Below are 19,258 nucleotides of genomic sequence, written 5' to 3'. Positions count from 1 at the left end.
TAATATATGTTTAATATTCTCATTTCTCTTATTTGGTAACAATTGTCTCTCATAATTAGATCTCAAAACGGAACATTTGTAAGCCGAGTAAATCCACTCACTCCTTAAATGTGGTAATTCGACCCTGGTCATGTAACGACATTAACCAATTTCGGTTTACTCTTATCTGACTTTGAGTAACAAACTGCCACCATTTGAGTTCTGCCACAAAATTCTGCATAAAGATGTGACAGGCTACAATTTTTGCTACAAATTGAATTTCAGAGCAATTTAATTTCAAAAGCGGATTAATTTCAATTCCAATTGCAATTCAATTTCTAAATTTGATCTATGTTTCCTTTCCTGATTAAAATACAAATTCATTTTCATTGTTTCCATAATACATCTCAACTAGCAATCATATTAGGGCTCAATACAAAGCATTTGATTATAGCACAATCAATCTGCACCCAATTCAGACTCTATTCTCGACTTCAAGCCGTTCTATAAAACCATTACTTAGATTATACACGAGTTAGACACATGTTGCTCATCAGAAACCGTTCAAATTCGTCAAGTTAAAGCGACTTCCACCGGTTTTGAAGATACTTCAGTCTCTGATTAGCCTCAGTTTTGTTGACTAACATTGATTTATTTTCCCCGATAGCGTTTCAATTATAATGATTTTAAAGAACGACTTAATCTGCAAGTTGCATTTTGGAGAGGCTGAAGGAAATTTCCAATTTCCTGAAGGAAATGTAAAAGTAAAGATAAATCTTGGTTCTGGCTAGTTATAACTGACTAACCATTTATAACAGTACTGCATCAATATTCGAGGATAATTCATTAGGCATATGTTTTGGCAGCATTAATAATTCAATGGTACAAATTTAAGTAATTCAAGAACCTCTAAATACAATTAAAATTGTCATTAAATCCAGCAAAGTTTAAGTAAATTGTTGAAACAGCTCTTTTGAGATATTAGCAGTTATCTTTTGATCATTCAAAACACTTCCACTCCGATTACGTGAAATGAATTAGATCAGTCTGTGAACTTGGTACATGTTCCAAACATTGATTCAAAACTTTGATACTACAATGCAACTAAAGCGTTCTTCATTTCACTGCAACAGGATTTTCTATTGCAATTTGTTGGAATACTCAAGACATATTCCTTTAGGCACGCATAGCACTGCGTGAGTATCCATCTCGGGAATGACCATTTGAGTTGACTTATGGCGATACTGTGTAATTGAGTTGGAATTTGACTTTGTCTCTCTTTTCCATCTCAGCATCTCGGATGCTCTCTATGGCTCTGGCTGTCAAGAAACAATCGTCTTCTCGCCACCATCTCCCGCACACCTACAACAAGTGTTGTCCAAACCAAAGTCATTCCAAAAATCTAATAAACATACCCGGCAGATTGCCGAAAAATAGCCGCCGTTGATTCCAATAAGCATGATTGGGATTGAAAGAATAGAAGATACTGAAAAAAAAAGATTTTTGTACAAAAACATTTTTTAAGTCTGATTTATTTTGATGGTATTTTGTAGTTCAACATAATTCTGTTTCTTAGAGAGAGGCCACAGGGGCTACTATCAATACCAAAAAGCATAAGAGATGGTAACTAAGACTTATAGGAACGACGTTCAAATAGCGGGCATCTAAAATTGGGCTTTATGGGTTTATCCCGTTTCTATTTCTGACTTCAATTTTTTATACTGACTCTGTTCATTTTGAATTGCTTTGCTGATCAATTGGTGTTCAAATTCACTTCTAGCAGAATGAGAGAAGAGAGAAACTAGCCTAGAGAAGTCAAAAAGATTTTACGCAAAATGTCGAAAAAGCGGCAAAATGGTAAAGCGAAAAGAAGTTCGATGAAGTAAAAAAACAAAGCAGGACAAGCCCTGACGTACAATTCAAAGAATTTTCATTGAATAAACAGAAAAACTAGACCTAGAATGGACTATGAGTGAATTCAGAGAACCATTTTAAAAAAACCATGTGAACAAAAAACCACTACCGAGAAACCGAATTTTTGTTCAAACACCGTTTTCTCACTCTACTTTGAAATTAGAGCGAAAAAAATTCACGCCTCGAAACCACTCGCTTTTTCACTCCATTTCCTGTTTCGGCGTGACCAAAATCACTACTCTAATTTGACTTCAAAAATCATGAAAATGTGTGAACAGATCTTAAAAAAAACATAGCCGGAAGAATTCTGGAAACGACTCGAAGTGAAAATCCATTTAAACGCCATCCAACTACTCATCAAACAAAACGTGCTGTCACTAATTAACGATTATGTTGAAACAAAGTCATGAAACAAAAAAGTAAAAAACAATAAAATCAAATCTGTTAAAATATGATAAAAAATCTGATCAAATTTTGTTATAAATTGAGATTCCAAAAAAAACTATCTCTGCCAAAATAACTTCATCAAAACAACTAGTACTTACAAAAACCACTTACGTGAATTTTTTGAAAAAATACTTTAGGCTAAAATTATGAAAAAAAGCTCTTAAAAACAACTTTCACTGAAAAACTGGAAAAAGTTACTAAATTTTTTAATATTTCAAAAACATATAAATCCAAAGAAAAATTCCTTTCAACCAATAGGGTATCCATATGCTCGCAAAACAATAGGCAAGTCATAATAGCCAAAGAAACTTAGCTACAAACAGAAAAAAAAACGAAAAACTGCAAAAAATTTAGAAAAATAGTTCCAATTTTCGCCATTTTTGTCATATTTCTCAACAAAAAAAATTCTTACCCACAAAACTGTAACCAATTGTTATCATAAAATTGCTCAAGTAGAAGGGGTTTCTTCAACACCCATTTGAGCCAGTAAAACAAAATAATCGTCAAAAAAACGCAAAAAATAGCCCGAAAATCAGCAAAATACATTAAAAACCTCCGAATTATCATAAAATTCATATTAATTTCCAGAAACCTTCAAACTACCGAAACCAGCCTAAAATTAGAAGAAAATCATTACCAAACCTCTTAACCAAAATAAATGAAAAAAAACTGCCTTAAAATGCCGCACGTGAACAGAAAAATTTCGCTCGCTTAGAGAAAATTTTTTCACACATCATTTTCTCGCTCTCTCAAAAACAGCGGTATGAACTAGAAACACTTTCTTTTCGCTCCGCTCTTCACTTTTGTTCAGCGCCAAAATCACTCCAAATTTTTTCACGCGTTTCGTTTCCCGCTTCAAAAATCACTCTAATAAAATTGATTAAAAAGAGGACTTCTCCAATACTCCTCTTCGAGTCGTAAAAAGACAGCGCCCCAATACAATTCAAATTCTTTGAATTGTAAAAAAAATAGGAGCGCTATAATAGCCGGCTGAGAAGATGAGGGCGGCTATTAAACAAAACAACATTTAAATCTAATCAAAAGGTCTGCAATCCTTGTTTCGAAGCACAGTTAAGATGGCTTGTCAATATAATGTTTATATCTTTGTTGCGAAGTGGTGGCGGCATCCTAATTACAACAGGTTTGCACCATGTCGAGCTAAAAGCGAGAAAATGAAACTTTACGATGATAATTTGAAGAACAATTTCTCCGATACAACTTCTTGCTCAATTAAAAAAAACCCTATTGATTAAATGCTGAATTTGTAACACTTAGCGCTCTTTTACATTATTTCAATGATTTCCCACTTTTTCTTGCCAAAACAATTTCCAGGCATCTTTCCATTCAGGGAAGAAAACACTCCATTGTTCGGCATAAATAACACGGCATTGCGTACCTGAATAGAGCAAGGAATATCTTTATCATCAGTCTGACCCACAAAAGTATCTTTCGTCAATTTATCTTTCTGGTCAGCAATCTGATCGGGTTTGTTGGTCATTTGGAACCAACACACTGGGATGGAGACTGCCGGCATTCCCGTCAAGTTGCCTAGCCATGTGTACCTGTAAGTTAAGCACAGATTTTACTTCTTGTTAGAAGTAATATTTATTGCGCCACATAGTTCCAGTACAGGAAAAATATCGGAGCAGTTCTTCTTTTCCTTAATATGGTCAGCACCTTCTAATCAGGGAAAAAGGAAACAGTTCCAAGATATATACCAAGAGACAGTGAAATGTCGAAATTCTCGGCATTAGTGGCATCGCAAACTTTAAGATATGATCAAAATGTATCAGGAAATAATTGAAACTGTCAAAAGGCGATACTACATAGCCATTAGTGTCATAGCACATGAGTAAAATATCCAATCGAATAATTTTATCTACTATATTTTGTGACAGTAGCATGAGCCGTAAACTTACGCGGGCCATGAAAACTTTTCCCTGATATTACCCAGATGGAAACTTTGGTAATTTTTTAAAATTTTATTTCGCAGTTAGCCACCGCAAATTCAAACATAGCTGGCAGATTGCCAGAAAATAGCCGCAATAGATTCGTAGATCGGCAGTCTATAAAAACAGTAAAAAAGACAGATCAAAAAATTCGTCTTTTCATTGAAGGCTGATCTGTTATATTTTGATTAAAAATCTGTATAAGTTATTGCTGCCTCTATCAGCTGATCTCAAATAACCTTCATTTAGAGTGACACACACCCATTTGACCTTATCTCTTTGAATTAAATTAAATAAAAGTCAATTTCAAATTGATGAAGTCATTTTTGAGAGTGAGGTAAGTCAGGTGTGACCAAAAATTTAATCACGCGCATGAAAAAAAACACTCGCTCCACTAAGAGCGAAAAATGACGTCACACATGCAATTCAGTTGAAATTGCATGAACGAATGAACAAAAAGTGGCTGTGACGTCATATGGTCGTAACAAAAATCATGACGACGAAATAAAAAAACATAGCAGGACAAGTCCTGACGTACAATTCAAAGAATTTTCATTGACTTAACAAACAACTAGACCTAGAACGGACAATGAGTGAATTGGGAAAAACATTTCTAAAAAAAATCAGATGAAAAAACCAAAAAAAAAACAGAAAATCAATGACAAAATGCTGCTATGGAGAACAAAAAACCACTAGTGAGATATGTAATTTTGATTCTAACAAAAGACTAGGTCCAGAATGAGCTGTGAATGGATTGGGAAAACTATTTAGAAAAAAATCCGATCCAAAAAATCGAAAAAACAGTAAAAATCAGAGTGAAATTGCCGCATGTGAACAAAAAACCACTACCGAGAAACCGATTTTTTGTTCAAACACCGTTTTCTCACTTCTCACTCTACTTTAAAATTAGAGCGAAAAAATTCACGCCGCAAAACCACTCGCTTTTTCGCTCCATTTCCTGTTTCGGCGTGACCAAAATCACCACTCCAATTTGACTTCAAAAATCATGAAAATGTGTGAACAGATCTTAAACAAAAGACAGCGCCCCAATACAATTCAAATTCTTTGAATTGTAAAAAACCAAGAGAAGGCCAATAATAGCCCCAGCTATCGCTGTGCGGCTATTAATAAATATATAAAAAAACAAAAGGCTACAATACATAGGTAGCAGATCTATTGAACAGAACTATATTCACCTAGCAATTTCGGTCTCTCTGGACAAATTCACACATCCATACTTAAGGTCACTGGGGTTTATGAAGGGCGTCTTCATACCAGTGCCCGGGAACAGCATCACATCCACTTTCTGCAGAATCTCCCGGATGAAGTAGATCATACGTGTCTTCTGTTGACCAGCCTGTGAATCAACATATTTGGACAATCAGCACTATTTGTTGATTCGTCATAACGTTTATGGACAAATTTAATTTGAAACAATTTGCCATTAAGAGCAACAATTTGTTTTAAAATGAGGAGCGTTCATGCATTTATTTAATATCAGCTCAGAAAAAAAACAAATTTGCCAAGCTAAATACGGATCCCCCAGCTTAGTGCATGCATATTATTAGCAACTTTGGATGCTAAAGATGCTAACAACTTTGGATCTTGTCTGTTTGTGCCCACACCCCCAGCATCAGAGCACGTGTCAATACATAGTAAATAAAGTGTAAAAATATAGCACGTGGCTCTGGAGGTGGAAATATTATTCGCCCGCTAAGCTTGGGTGCACAATCGGAAAAGATACACTACTTAAGATTTAAAATGATAAATACACCAATTTTGGCACTTTTGATCTGACTTTCTGTAAAAAACCTCTTCGAATTATGTAAGCGGCTTAAATTTTGAATTCAAAACATAAAACTACTAACGTCGGACGAATTGCTCTCGAACGACAGGCGGGCTATTTAATTTAGTGCCGAGGTTCCTTAGAGTCTTTTATGTTATAAAAAATACCGGAAGCTCCCTGATAAAAGTCTGAAATCTTAACCACTGAGCTGCTACAATGCATTTGTTTCCAATTCCCCAACAGCCGCTTATATATTAGGAACAAATTTTAGTTCAGAGTGAAAACAACTTCGATCACGCAAAAATGAAATACTAAAGCGTTAAAAAGTCATCCAAGAAGTCAAAGAAAATTCTAGAACAAAAGCGCAAAAACGGTGAAGCATAAATTTTGCATAAAAAAGACACACACCTTTACAATAATTTCCTCAAACTGTGTTCGAGTGCAATTAATCACGCAAAAATCAAGTAGTCAAGCGTTATAAAAAATCCAAGCGACGACAGATCGGTCAAAAGAAACGTCCCATTAGAAAGACTTCAGAAGACATCAAAATTACCTGTTATCTGCGCTAAATCATGCTTTTAATTAAGAAGATGGAGGGACTATCAATATCAATAAGCATTAGACCTGATAATTAAGACTAATTAGAACAAAGTTCAAGTAACGGGCTTAATCCCATGTCTATTATTGATTTCGTTTTTCGACATTGACTCTCTGTTGATTTTAGACTACTCTGCTGAAAAAATGCTTTAAGAAGAATGATACAATCTTAGAAAGATCGCAAAGCCTTCATGAATACTAAAAGGCGGAAAAATAGATATAGCTCAACAATTTTTTTCTGACGAAGTAGAGAAACGTAGCAAAGAAAGTCCTGCAAAACAATCAGAAGAATTTAAAGAAACTCAAGACCTGACAATAAACCTTATTAGAACAACAGCTTTTGCATCTAACTGTTGCATCCAACTGGACGGAACAGAATTTTGCTAAAAATTACCGGGAGAGGGGGGTTGTATTCATATTTCTCGTCCTGTTGTAGCGCTAAGTGGTCGATCTGTAGCTGTCTCCCATAATATGTTTCACAAGTTTTATAACAATTGTTCAAATTTCCTCGAGGTCTATTCTCCATGACGTTACTTTGTCCATGACGTTGATTTGAAGCTCTGTTAGTAAAGGACACCAAGGCTGGAGACTGGTGTTGAGATGGGTTTCTGGGCTGTTTAGGAAACGATTTTAATACTTTTTGTCAGAAATTCTGTTATTTTTTAGTCAGAAACTCCGTTTCTCCCCTCTGTTAAACGCATAGAAGTTGCTGAGACTGATTTGTATCGGCTGAGTCAGACGATGTGTCGACAGTGTTAACCTGTTGCAGTAGCTGTTGGGCCTAGCCCAGGACTTGAGAGTTGAAAACTTGAGAGTTCGTAGCTGGTACTGCTCACAAATGGGTAAGGAAAAGGCTCGGTTGATGTGTTGAACAAAGATTCTATGTCACTTGCCTTCGATCTGAGTGACTATATTGTCTGCTTGTACTTATGCGCTGCTATGTTTCTTAGGACAAAGTCCTTGCCAAGGGTTGTCAATTCATCAGTCGTTAGGTGCAAATTCATGCAATCAGCGCAAATTCTGCACAGGTCATCTGAGCGAAGTAGTTTCAAAGTTTCATATAAAGCGCTTTTGATTTCCCTACTGCATTTTTTTTTGCTCTAATGGTTGTTTTGTTGCTTTCCATTCGCTGGTTTTTAGCTGTAGTTGTTGCTTGAGGGTGTTCTTTGCTGTGGAACAGGCTTTAGTCTTGCTCGGCATTTTGATTGTTTTTGTAGTTTACAGAACTATTTTACAGTGTTAGTGCACTTTTACTGCAGTTATCTTTACTGACAGCCTTATGTTCCCATAGGGCTAAGGATAGTGTCCAATGAGTCTTATTTATTTGTGTTTGCCTAATGCTTATGTTAAACTTTTTCACTTAAATCCCTCACTAATCAGTAAGTTTGAAGTTGAAGTTCACTTATCAGTGAAAATGAGATATTGTATTGAAGACCACGTTAGAAGAACCCCAGCTACTGGAGACTTATTGTTGCCTAGAGTCGCTGTCCCCCAGACACTATTGGGGAAAGTAGCTTCACGTGCCTACAAATCTTAGACTAGCAAGGTTAAACCAAGCCTTGCATTAATTCCTAAGTGTTTTGTTCGATTAGTGTTGCTTTGAACTTCAACCTAGTTAGGAGGACCTTCTCCTTTCATTTAAATCGATGGCGGAAATAAATGATATCTATACTGATCCAACCGTACCTAGACGCCGCCTATTAAAATCCGGGCTTCGAAGTGAGTCATTCAAATCAGTGAGCAGTACTAGTCCATCTTTCAAAATCATGCATCTTTCAAAACCAAGAACAGTTGCTTTACAAGCACCCTTTCCCGAGAACTCTCATCTCAGTCTGACATACCAAAAGAAGTTTCAAAAGGTTAAGCAATTAAAATAGTTAAGTCCCCCTTGTCTATAGAAAGCTCCCAAGTCTGAGTCGAACAAAATTTTTGGTCCTTTCAACCAAAGATACGCCAACAAAATAAATGCTATGCGGCTATTGGTCTTGCGTACTAAGAATAACTTCAGAGATAAAATAAATTTCTGTATTTCCCAAATAAGAGTAGCAAATCAATGAATCTCTATACGCTGATATTCGCACCATTTTATGGAATATGGATTGTGAAACATTCGCACAACTACGTGATAGGTAGTGGTTAAAAACGGCAAACTATAAATAATACAATAGGAACAAAGTCAAATATTAAGTCACGTCTTTCGACAAAATCAGGAAATAGTGAAAAGAACCAAATAAAGCCGACGTAGGTGGGGACAAGGGAAAAAAGAGGAACAGTCGCTTTACAAGGTCAACAATTGTTCTGTTCAGTTATCACTGACGCAGATATTAAAAAAACATAGCCGGCAGAATGTCGGAAAATAGCCGCGATGGACGCTTGTGGCCTTCCATTGAATTGAAAAACTAAGGAAATAAGGGATCTATTCTGTTTCGCCCCCCCCCCCCCCAGCTTAGTGAGCGTAAATCTTTTATGACCCCCACGCGCACGTGCTATTTTCTTACATAGTAACATGTTATAAAACAACATAAATTGTAACTGGGTGTCAAAAAAAACACTGGGGGGGGTGAAACAGAATAGATCCAAAATAAGATAGAAAGATTGACCACCAGTTCTTTAATAGACCACAAGACTTTTCGCGTTAGTTCGGACTGTCATTTTTCTAAAAGGAAAAGTCCTAAAAGAGCTTTTTTAAAATTTAAATTGGAAATCAAAAACTCAAGACTCCAATACTTAAGAATTATGGCATATACGTTTGGCACTACTTGGATGCACAATAGTGATCTTTAACTAGTAAACGTTCATGAAATTAAAAGTTCATTAATTGAGTTCAGATGCCATTTTTTAGTAAGTCACGCAATTGACCTAAAAGCAGAACAAATGACGTCAAGCACAAATTTTAACTCCAAAGCAGTAGAAGTCACTGCAACTGAAAAAGTCAATGGTCGCAAGAATCATCGATGGAGGCAACGAAATAAAAAACATAGCGGGACATGTCCTGAATTACAATCCAAAGAATTAAAATTGAATAAAAAACTTAACAAACTAAACAAAAGCTTTTATCTCGAAGGCAAAGATTGATCCCCTTAATCATACCTATTTCAAAAATATGTTTAAAACCAATGTCTGTCTCTAAAATCAGTCCAATATTACATCTGCAAGACCTGAAAAAAGTTCACCGGCCCTTGAAAAACAATTAGCTCAGAACATGACAGAAAATTTCAAAAAAAACTGCAATCAATTGCAAATTTTGATAAAATTTTGCTGAAAATCGTTATAATGAAATATTCAGAACCATTTCTGTACCTCTAGAGGATTTCCAGTAACCAATTCCAAGCCTTAAAAAGTTCATTGGCTCATAGACAGCGATAAACTAGGTACAAGACAAAAATTTTCAGAAAAAAAATTCAAATTTTATCAAAATAGGGAACTTCGTTCAATTAAAATGTTGAAAACCATTCCATTGTCCAACTATGTAATTACAAACTATCAAACCCTGGAGGAGGTTACCAGGCTCTTGAGGCCATAAAAACAATAAAAAAAATGTTTTCAAAAAACTTCTAAAATTCGAAATGTTAAATTGTTGGAAACAATTCCACTGACACTAAAAAAATGGTGTAACTTTTTACCTGGCCCTTGAGGCTGGACAAAAATCAATAACTGACAAAAATTTTAAGAAAAGTTTATCCTAAAATGGTATAACTCGAGACATTAAAATGTTGAAAACCATTCCATTGTTACTAGAAACTATGCAGTGCCCTATTACAAGTCTGAAAGGAGATTCCCTGACCCCTTAGGCTGGAAAAACTGAAATGACAACAATTTTCAAAAAACTTGACAAAATTTGCAAAGATCAGTATCATTTTGCGTGTTTCTGTTCCTAGTACCAAAATATATAGTTCATAAAATGGTAAAAACAAGAAATTTTGTCTCACAAAAGACCTTCATCAACCCATAATTCAGTATGGAATTTTAGTTTATGGATGTACATCGCTGAATGCATTAAAGCCTATTCATATTCTTCAAAAGAAAATATTGCGTACAATCTATTTCATGAAAAAAGACGAGCATGTTGGTAATCTTTTTGTCCAGAATAAAATTCTTTCGGTCTATGAACTGTACATATATGAGCTTCTGAAATGTGTTCTTCGTTCTGCTGGAAAATTGCATTCGGAGGAATATATGAATAACCTGTTTCAATATAAAGAAAACCCCCGTTTAACGCGCAGTGCTCAGAAAAATCTTCTAAAATTGCCTTCCAAGTCAAACAGGTTTAAAAAATGTTCGTTAGCCTATAGAGGAGCTAAATTGTTCAACTTGCTGATTGAAAACGGTGTTCTTGAAACACCTCTTGAGATAGATAATGCATTTTTTTCCAAAATTGTTCATAGTATAAGGGATCTATATATTCTAGGCAATATAGACTTAACTGACTTTGTGTTTGGATAGTTAAAGTATAGTATAGTGAATAGAGCGGTCAGACTTCCTCCTAACGAACTTCTAAGAATTCCTGGCCACAAAAGTGGTGCGGGTTGTTCGTTGCAGGGGGAGGAAGTCTGTCAACGTTACATAGATCTTGGGTTTTGGAATCTTGACACTTGTGTGTCAGAACCTAACCTTGATCAATGTAACGTACCCCTTCCCTCAAACAAATCATGCATCACTTCAAAGCCTCTCAGTATGCGCTACATCAGTCAGGTAGCTAAAATGCAAAACAATTTCATTTTTTCTTTAAGTTACTCTTTTTTTTAATGTTTCGTTTTTTTACTTGCTTTGGTGAGATTGGGATACTTAAATGGACTTAGTTGATAATTATTCATTTTCTGTAATACAATGTTATTGGATTAGGGCAGCTTCAAGTGAACTAATTGGTTCCGTCTGCTGTCCCCTCTGTGCTAAATATATATTAGACTTTGTGTTGCTAGTATTATTTTGTATCAGAGAAATAAATTCTTCTTCTTCTTCTTCTTAAAAATCTTCAACCTAAGACACAAAATCACAAAAACATGGAGCTCAAAAACTCCTAAAAATGACCTTTTAACCTTAAATTAAGGCCATCCCAGCAGCTGCCACAATCTTAGAACTTGAAGAACTACTAAAGCCCACTTTGGGCCTCTAATGAAACTTAATGCCCGCTGGGCTTTATCTGTTTGTCCCGTTTTGAAAGATCAAAGTCATTGAAAAATGTGTGAAAACATCTTAAAAAACAGCGCACCAATGCAATCCAAATTCTTTGGATTGTAAAAAAACCAAAATGTCCCGTATAATAGGCTCTACCGCTTCGTGGCTATTAATAAAAATTTTTCTCCTTATTTTTTGACAAGCGCTGTAAATTCAATCCTCCACAGATTCTAAATATATTTAGTTTGAACAGCCGATACATCATAATTTCAGAAACAGATGAAGGTTATTGTAGGACCTTTATTTGTGGATCACCAAGTTGATCGTGAAATACTCTTTGCGAACAAAAAACTGATTAGTGATGAATCTTACCAAATGGTAATACGCTGATTTCAATTTTGAACTCATCGTGTGCAACAATATCAAACTCGAGGAATACTCGTCTTCAAACTCTTTGAACTCGCCATACGTCAGGTGGTAGATTCCTTCCGAGCCAAAAAGGACAACGAAAGCACGGAAGCTCTCGAAAATCTCAGGAATAGAAATTGGCACAATCTCGGCTCCTTTCGCCTTCAACTTCTCCGCCATGCCAAGCACACATTCAGAGACTTGTGGGTCGAAGGCTTGCTGAACAACAATCAAGTAATGAAATTAGATTTTAGCGACAAACTTTGGATTTTTCTGTTTGCCCCCTCCCGACGTTTTTACGAAATCCAGATACAAATTATGCGTTGTCATGCAGCACGGATTGGGATCTGGGTTATACGGGGAGTTAGTGAGGAGGGGGGCAATATTTCGATGGGGGGTCAAACTCTAAGCACCACCTCTTTCCCTTAACACCATGAATTTATGTCAAATGGCCAGACGAAATAAAAACGATCGGGACCAGCAGAACTAATGTAATTGTTACGAAATTCATTTTAGATCCCAAATTAACACAAATGTAAATTATTGCACGAGACCGTATGACATGTAATAACAACAATGATACAAATCAACTAAAATCTCACCTTCACATACTCAGCATCTATTCCAACTTTGAAGCCTTCTGGAAGCGATCCTTCCACAAAGTGGTGTTCGAATCCCTCTCTTAGCTTTATCTTTGGAGGAGTGAACGAGTTGAAACAAGGAATGAATCTGAAAAATGAGTTTAGTTTGCACTTTCTATATCAATTCACTTTCTCAGCTAGCCCAGCAAATCCTCTCAAATAAAGAAATATTCAAGGTGCCAGGCGGTACTTGACGACTTCTATTTAGGAAACGTCGGATCAAGTGAAATGCAACAAACAAACTCAATAAACAATTAATATAAAAACATGAAAACAAATTATTTCATTTTCGTTGTCCATTTTAATAGGCAAAAACTAAGATGTAAAAGATCATACATCTATATTCATTGATGTTTTCGGTTAATTAATTTAGCTATGGGCAATAAAAAAGGACTGTGAAAACTTGATTACATAAAAGATTCATTGAACAAATTATCATAAAGCGTAAAAATCTTTAAATGCGCAGCCAAATTGCATTATAAACCAACTAAAGTCCGACGAATTACTCTCGAACGACTAGTGAAGCAAACAATTTAGAAGGAGTCATACGCTAAGAAAAACTTTTATGGTGCAGAATTTTGTGACTGCGGAGGTTATTACACCCGCCATACCTGTCGGATGAGAGTCTGGTCACGGGAGCTCATGATGCGCTTCGAGCGCGCTGGATTATGATTGGAACGGTATGTAGAGGTGGGCTGGGGGTGGGGGTTGCGTGAAGGGGGGTCAAGCTCAAAGAAATGCCCTTAAAACGTAAATTTATGTCTCCAAAACAGCTGCGCTGAATCCAAATACTTAGAGCATGGTCAACCAAGAGGCTTCAAGAGAACTTAATGCCCTCCGAGCGTCACCTGTTTACCTCATTTTTGAGGACAAAAACTTAGACGGGTGCGACCAAAAATCGGTCAATCGAAAAATTAGAATGGTAAGGCACGGAGGTGATGGCGGGACACGGTAGGGGGTTTGAGCACATGTGGGTGGTCGAGCTCGCTATGTTACAGGTTTAGGTCTGTACAGGAGGCGCGGATTAAGTGGGGGTGGAACTTTAAGAACCGCCCTTCACACAATGAACTTATGTCTCAAAAACATTTTGTCTCAACAGTTCCGGCAAGTCCTATTCTTGGGGTCTTGCCAGCCAAAAGAACTTCTGCGAACTTAATGTCCTGCGGACTTTATCTGCTATCCCGTTTTTGAAGATGAAAAGTCAAAAGAGTCAGACGAAATACCGATAACGCGGAAAAAAACCGCCGGGCTATTAAATTGCTACAAATTCCGATTGATAGCACTTAAAATGTACAAGCCTAAATAAGTCCTCCGTTTCTATAAATTAGATAAATATGACGTCTTCAGCATCTAATTTGGACTATAAGCGTAATGCTACGAGCAATATAAAGCCGAAATTCGCAATAACTTAATGCAAGAAAAAAGTTGCATGACAAGCAGACCAATTAAGTGATACCAGACAAAAACAAACATTTCTCAGATAAAAAGTATACAGAAAAACAAGAATTATAGCATTCAAAATGTACAAACGTTTCAGATCATAGTATTGATTCCCCATCAAAAATGTAAGCAAGCAAGAACAAACAAGCCAACTGAAAAAAAAACTTAAATGAGGCAGGCAAAACAAAAAACATCATTTTGAAAAAAAAACAATTAGAAATTACAAAAAAATACTGAAAATTCGTTTGAGTTTCCTGGTAAAAATGTCTTCGAAACCAAAACTGTAATAAAAATATGATGCATTATCTCCGCTCCAAAACAAAAGGTTCACAATTTATGGCTACCTTGAGCTCAGTAAATTTACTGACATCTTGACCTCAGAAATTTTAAAAGGGCAAAAAAATTTTTTTAAGAAAAGATCATTTCAGAATTATTTAATTGCCTCATATCCATAATTTACAGGCTAGCAGAAATCTGGTAGCACATATAAGAGACAAAAAGAGAAGCGAGAAGGCAAAAAAAAATAAATTACTCAGAAGTTGCTATAATTCTTTAAAATAATTTATTTAAAAATAAAAACCAAAATTTATGCCTCTGAGATCAACCCATTAACCCATGTAAACGCACTGAAAAAGCTTCATTGTCACCTAAAAGTCAGAAAACCTTAACAAATTTTCTACTTTACTACAATTTTTGTGCATAAGTTTGTTTCTAAGCTAAAGTATTCTAGCTGCACCAATGTCAATTTAAGACCCATTAAACAAAAATAAAAAATGACGTTAAAAAGTGAAACGCTGCACAATCTTGGGCCCAAAAACTTCAAAAGAACTTTTTTAAAATTTAAGCATGTCCAGTAACTTGAGCACCCTAAGCAACTCGAATACTACAGCTATTAAATCCATTAAGGCAGGGCAGCAACACAATCCAAATTGTTTGGACTGTAAAAAAACTAGGAACACTGCAATATAGGTGCGCTCAGACTAATGCTTCAATGACATTTAAAAAAACATTAAATTTGACGCATGTAAACAAAAAAATCACGACCGTGAATGCGAAATTTTGGTCAAACACCTTTTCTCACAGTACTTTTAAATTGGAGTGAAAAAAATCATGCCGCAAAATCACTCGCTTCTTCGCTCCATTCTGTTTCGTTGTGACCGAAATCACTTCTCCCATTTCAGTGTAAAAGTCATGAAAATGTATGAACAGATCTTTAAAAAAGATAGCGCTCCAATACAATTCAAACTCTTTGAATTGTAAAAAGACAGAGCCCCAACACAATTCAGATTCTTTGAATTGAAAAAAAAACAGCTATAAAAGACCAGCAAAAATTTAAACCCTAAAACCAACCTCTTTTTCCTCCCTTTATTGAGGCGTGACCAAAATCACTTCTCTAATTTGACTTCAAAAATCATGAAAATGAATGAACAGATCTTGAAAAAAAAACATAGCTGCCCAAGTCCTGAATTAATACAAAGAATATTAATTCATTAAAATAGCCACCAGTGGTTCCCATAGAACCCATTGGCATTGACGGAACAGAAAAACAAACATACCCGGCAGATTGCCGGAAAATAGCCGCCGTTGATTCCAATAAGCATGATTGGGATTGAACGAATAGAATATATTGAAAAAAAAAAGATTTTTGTACAAAAATATTTTTTAAGTCCGATTTATTTTGATGGCATTTCGTAGTTGAACATACTTCTGTTTCTTAGAGAGAGGCTACAAGGGCTACTATCAATACCAATAAGCATTAGAGATGGTAACTAAGACCTATAGGAACGATGTTCAAATAGCGGGCATCTAAAATTGGGCTTTATGGGTTTATCCCGTTTCTATTTCTGACTTCAATTTTTTATACCGACTCTGTTCATTTTGAATTGCTTTGCTTAGCAACTGATGTTCAAATTCACTTTTAGCAGAATGAGAGAAGAGAGAAACTAGCCTAGAGAAGTCAAAAAGATTTCACGCAAAATGTCGAAAAAGCGGCAAAATGGTAAAGCGAAAAGTTTGACTAAGTAAAAAAAAATACGAGCGCAATATTAGCCGGCTGAGAAGATGAGGGCGGCTATTAATGACAAAAAAATTGTTGTACAAAAACCTTTTACAAGTGCGAACCATTTTGATTGGATTTTTTGATTATGCATACTCCAGTTTCTTAATTAGAGGATGCAGTGGCTAGTATCAATACCAAAAGACATTAGAGATATCAACTAAAACTTATAAGAACAAAGTTCAAGTATCGGGCATCTAAAATTGGGCTTCATGAGTTTATCCTGTTTGTATTTCGGATTTGGTTTCTGTATGAACCCTTTCACTTTAGATTGGTTTGCTGAGCAACTCGTTTTACCAAAATGAGCGAAGGATGAAATTAGAAGAATGTTACGCACTGATTTTAAAAGTGCTCCTCGTGGTGTTATTGAGGTTAATATTCGGAGTAAATAGCTTGAATAATCGTCATTGTACAAGGGCTTATTTAGATGTTTCACAGTGCGATTTTAAGCAGATAGATTTTGAATAAAGTTAGCTAGTAATAGCCTTTTATTGAGCGGTTCAGATGCGTGACATATCCACTAATTGCCTTGTATTTTAAAGCTTTACTTAGTCGTGCTCTAGCTTTGCTCTAAGAAAGCCCGTTTTAACTTAGCATTTTATAAAGATTTTCCAGTTCAATCCTTAATTCTTTTAACAGAAATTATAACAAGGTTTTCAGAGATAGAATAAGAAGTTTCAAGATTATTGTCGAGTTTTATTATCAACTGGTCGTCAGGCTCTTATCAACTGGTCGCCACGTTCTGGTGATCGTGGGTTCCTCAGGGCTGTACCTTCAGTTGTATTGGTCCTTCGAAAATATTTACTGATCAACAAGTTGGGCAATTTCCCACTTATGTACGTCTCTTGATGTTTGTTAAGTACATATACAATTTCCGTATTAGCACCCACTTAATCAGAATAATTACTTCACCAAGTACATAGTTTCTCATGAAGTTATTTACAAAATATGCGAATTCATGGTCAGGGAACTCAAAAAGGTAAATATTCAGACTTTAAGGCACCTAATATGTTTATCGGTAAACTGTCAATCTGCGGTTGTATTTAGTAAACAAACAAATTAGGGGTTACAGGCCTAGATTGAAACACTGGCTATATATGGCCTTGAGACCTATCTGAATATGAACTAATTTATAACAATTTTTATGGGTATTTATAGGGAAAACATCAATGGAAAAAACTAGACCAACAATGGACAATAAATGGATAGGGAACAAATTTTAAAAATCAGCAAACGTCCACGTCAAATTGACGCATGTGAACAAAAACCACAATCGAAAAAGCGGATTTTTGTGCAAATACCGTTTTTTTCTCACTCCACTTTGAAATTGAAGCGAAAAGACCATGCCGCTAATCACTCGCTTTTTCGTTCAACTTTTGGGCGCTCTTTGGGCGCTCCTAAAATCAGTTCTCCAATTTCACTGTAAAAATCATGCAAATGTGTGAACAGGTCTTGTGTGAACAGATGTCTGGAACACATAGCCGGAAGAGTCCGGAAACGACACGAAGTAAAACTTAACTGGCACCCCAGCCAACAACAAACTGAGCTAGTAATACTATTTACTTCATTATACCACTCAATTTGGAAAAAAAAGTAGGGGAAACAAATTAAAAGGAAAAGAAAAATGTGAAAACATTCTTCGAATTTTTTCACAAGTTGCGACTCCAAAAATTTTTCGATGAGAGATTGTCTTAAGCCCTCTTATATTGTTGTTTGATAAAACTTCATATGTAAGCGCAAAACAAAACAAGTCATTTCGAAAAATGAGAAAAACCGAGAGAAAAACTGAAGGACAAGATCCAAGAAAGCTGTTAGATTTTTTGATTGATATTAAAAATAGTAAAATATCAACATATCATTTCAACACGCTTTGAAACGCAGTTCTTGCTTATTCCTTCAGCACTCAATCGACACCCAAACGAATAGGCAAACAACTTAGACTTGAGAAAGAACTAAACACTACAAAATCTGCAGAATTTAATTATTTAATTTTATATAATCATGTTCTATCAAAAATTTAATTGTTTTTATTTAGTAACCCTAGAACGAATCCTAATTCGGAAATTGAAAATAAAAAATTTTCTGATGGGCAGAAAACAGAGTCAAGGAAAAAATTGTCAGAACTGAAAAATTAAGCAAAAAATTGGTAAAATTCAGACTGTTTTCTAAAATTTAAAACAAACTTCAAAAGGAAATAACAAAAATAAAATGCCATGAAAACCCATATGAAAACCAATTTCAACCAAAACAACTATTCCTGGCATTAAAAACATGAAAAAGAGTACAAAAACCGGTAAAAAGCGTCTGAAACGGCGAAATTGTAAAAAATAGCTCGATATTGCATATAAAACTTTAATATATATCACTGAGATGGCCAAAAAAGCTCCCAAACAAACAATTTTTTTGTTGGCGCCGATTGTTACTCTGATCTAGAACAACCTTCCTACCCCAAAAAAACCTTATAAAAAACTAAAAACAAACTGCTTCGAGAAAGCCGCACGTGATCAAAATATTTCGCTCGCTCAGCAAAAACTTTTCACGCCTGCTTTTCTCTCTCTATCTCTCTCAAAATCTCTATCTCTTCTCTCTCTCTCTCTCTCTCTCTCTCTCTCTCTCCTCGGCTCTTCAATTCGTTCAGCCGTTTGAGTAAAACACTTAGTTTTCAAGAGCGTCATTGACTTTTACATCCTGTTTCAAATACCCTCCAAAAAATTAACGATTAAAAAATATGCTCCACCAGTATCCTCTTCAAGTCTGCGCCCAAATACAATTCAAAATCTCTAAATTGTGAAAAAGACATTTCCGCGACAATTCCGAATGTTTGCATTGTTAGAAATAGGCCAGCTATAAAAACTGGCCGAAAAATGAGGGCGGCTATTAACCAAAAACAGATCACGCAACTTAGCTGTAAACTGACTGCTAAACT

The 19,258-nt window shown here is 35.6% G+C and overlaps 1 protein-coding gene across 1 annotated transcript; it reads right to left on the bottom strand.

Annotated features, from left to right (window-relative positions):
- Positions 1-269: 269 nt before the first annotated feature.
- On the bottom strand, positions 270-13,697 carry LOC142338085 (uncharacterized). The gene is made up of 6 exons (XM_075387717.1): positions 13,693-13,697; positions 12,798-12,951; positions 12,160-12,414; positions 5,486-5,646; positions 3,737-3,902; positions 270-1,341 (listed from the first exon to the last, which is right to left on the bottom strand). The coding sequence occupies exons 1-6, from the start codon at positions 13,695-13,697 to the stop codon at positions 1,213-1,215; spliced, it is 870 nt and encodes a 289-aa protein (XP_075243832.1). The 3' UTR covers positions 270-1,212.
- Between the last annotated feature and the right edge of the window lie 5,561 nt (positions 13,698-19,258).

This window comes from Convolutriloba macropyga, chromosome 4, assembly GCF_964194025.1.
Source record: "Convolutriloba macropyga chromosome 4, txConMacr16.3, whole genome shotgun sequence".
In the NCBI taxonomy this organism is placed as follows: Eukaryota; Metazoa; Xenacoelomorpha; order Acoela; family Convolutidae; genus Convolutriloba; species Convolutriloba macropyga.
Note: the sequence above shows the minus strand (reverse complement) of the source record. Positions and strands in the feature narration are given on the sequence as shown.

Coding starts and splice junctions, on each gene's coding strand:
- LOC142338085 (XM_075387717.1), bottom strand. Junction 12,415..12,797: donor TAGATGCTGAGTATGTGAAG/GTGAGATTTTAG, acceptor ATTGTTGTTCAG/CAAGCCTTCGACCCACAAGT. Junction 1,342..3,736: donor ATATTCCTTGCTCTATTCAG/GTACGCAATGCC, acceptor CACTTGTTGTAG/GTGTGCGGGAGATGGTGGCG.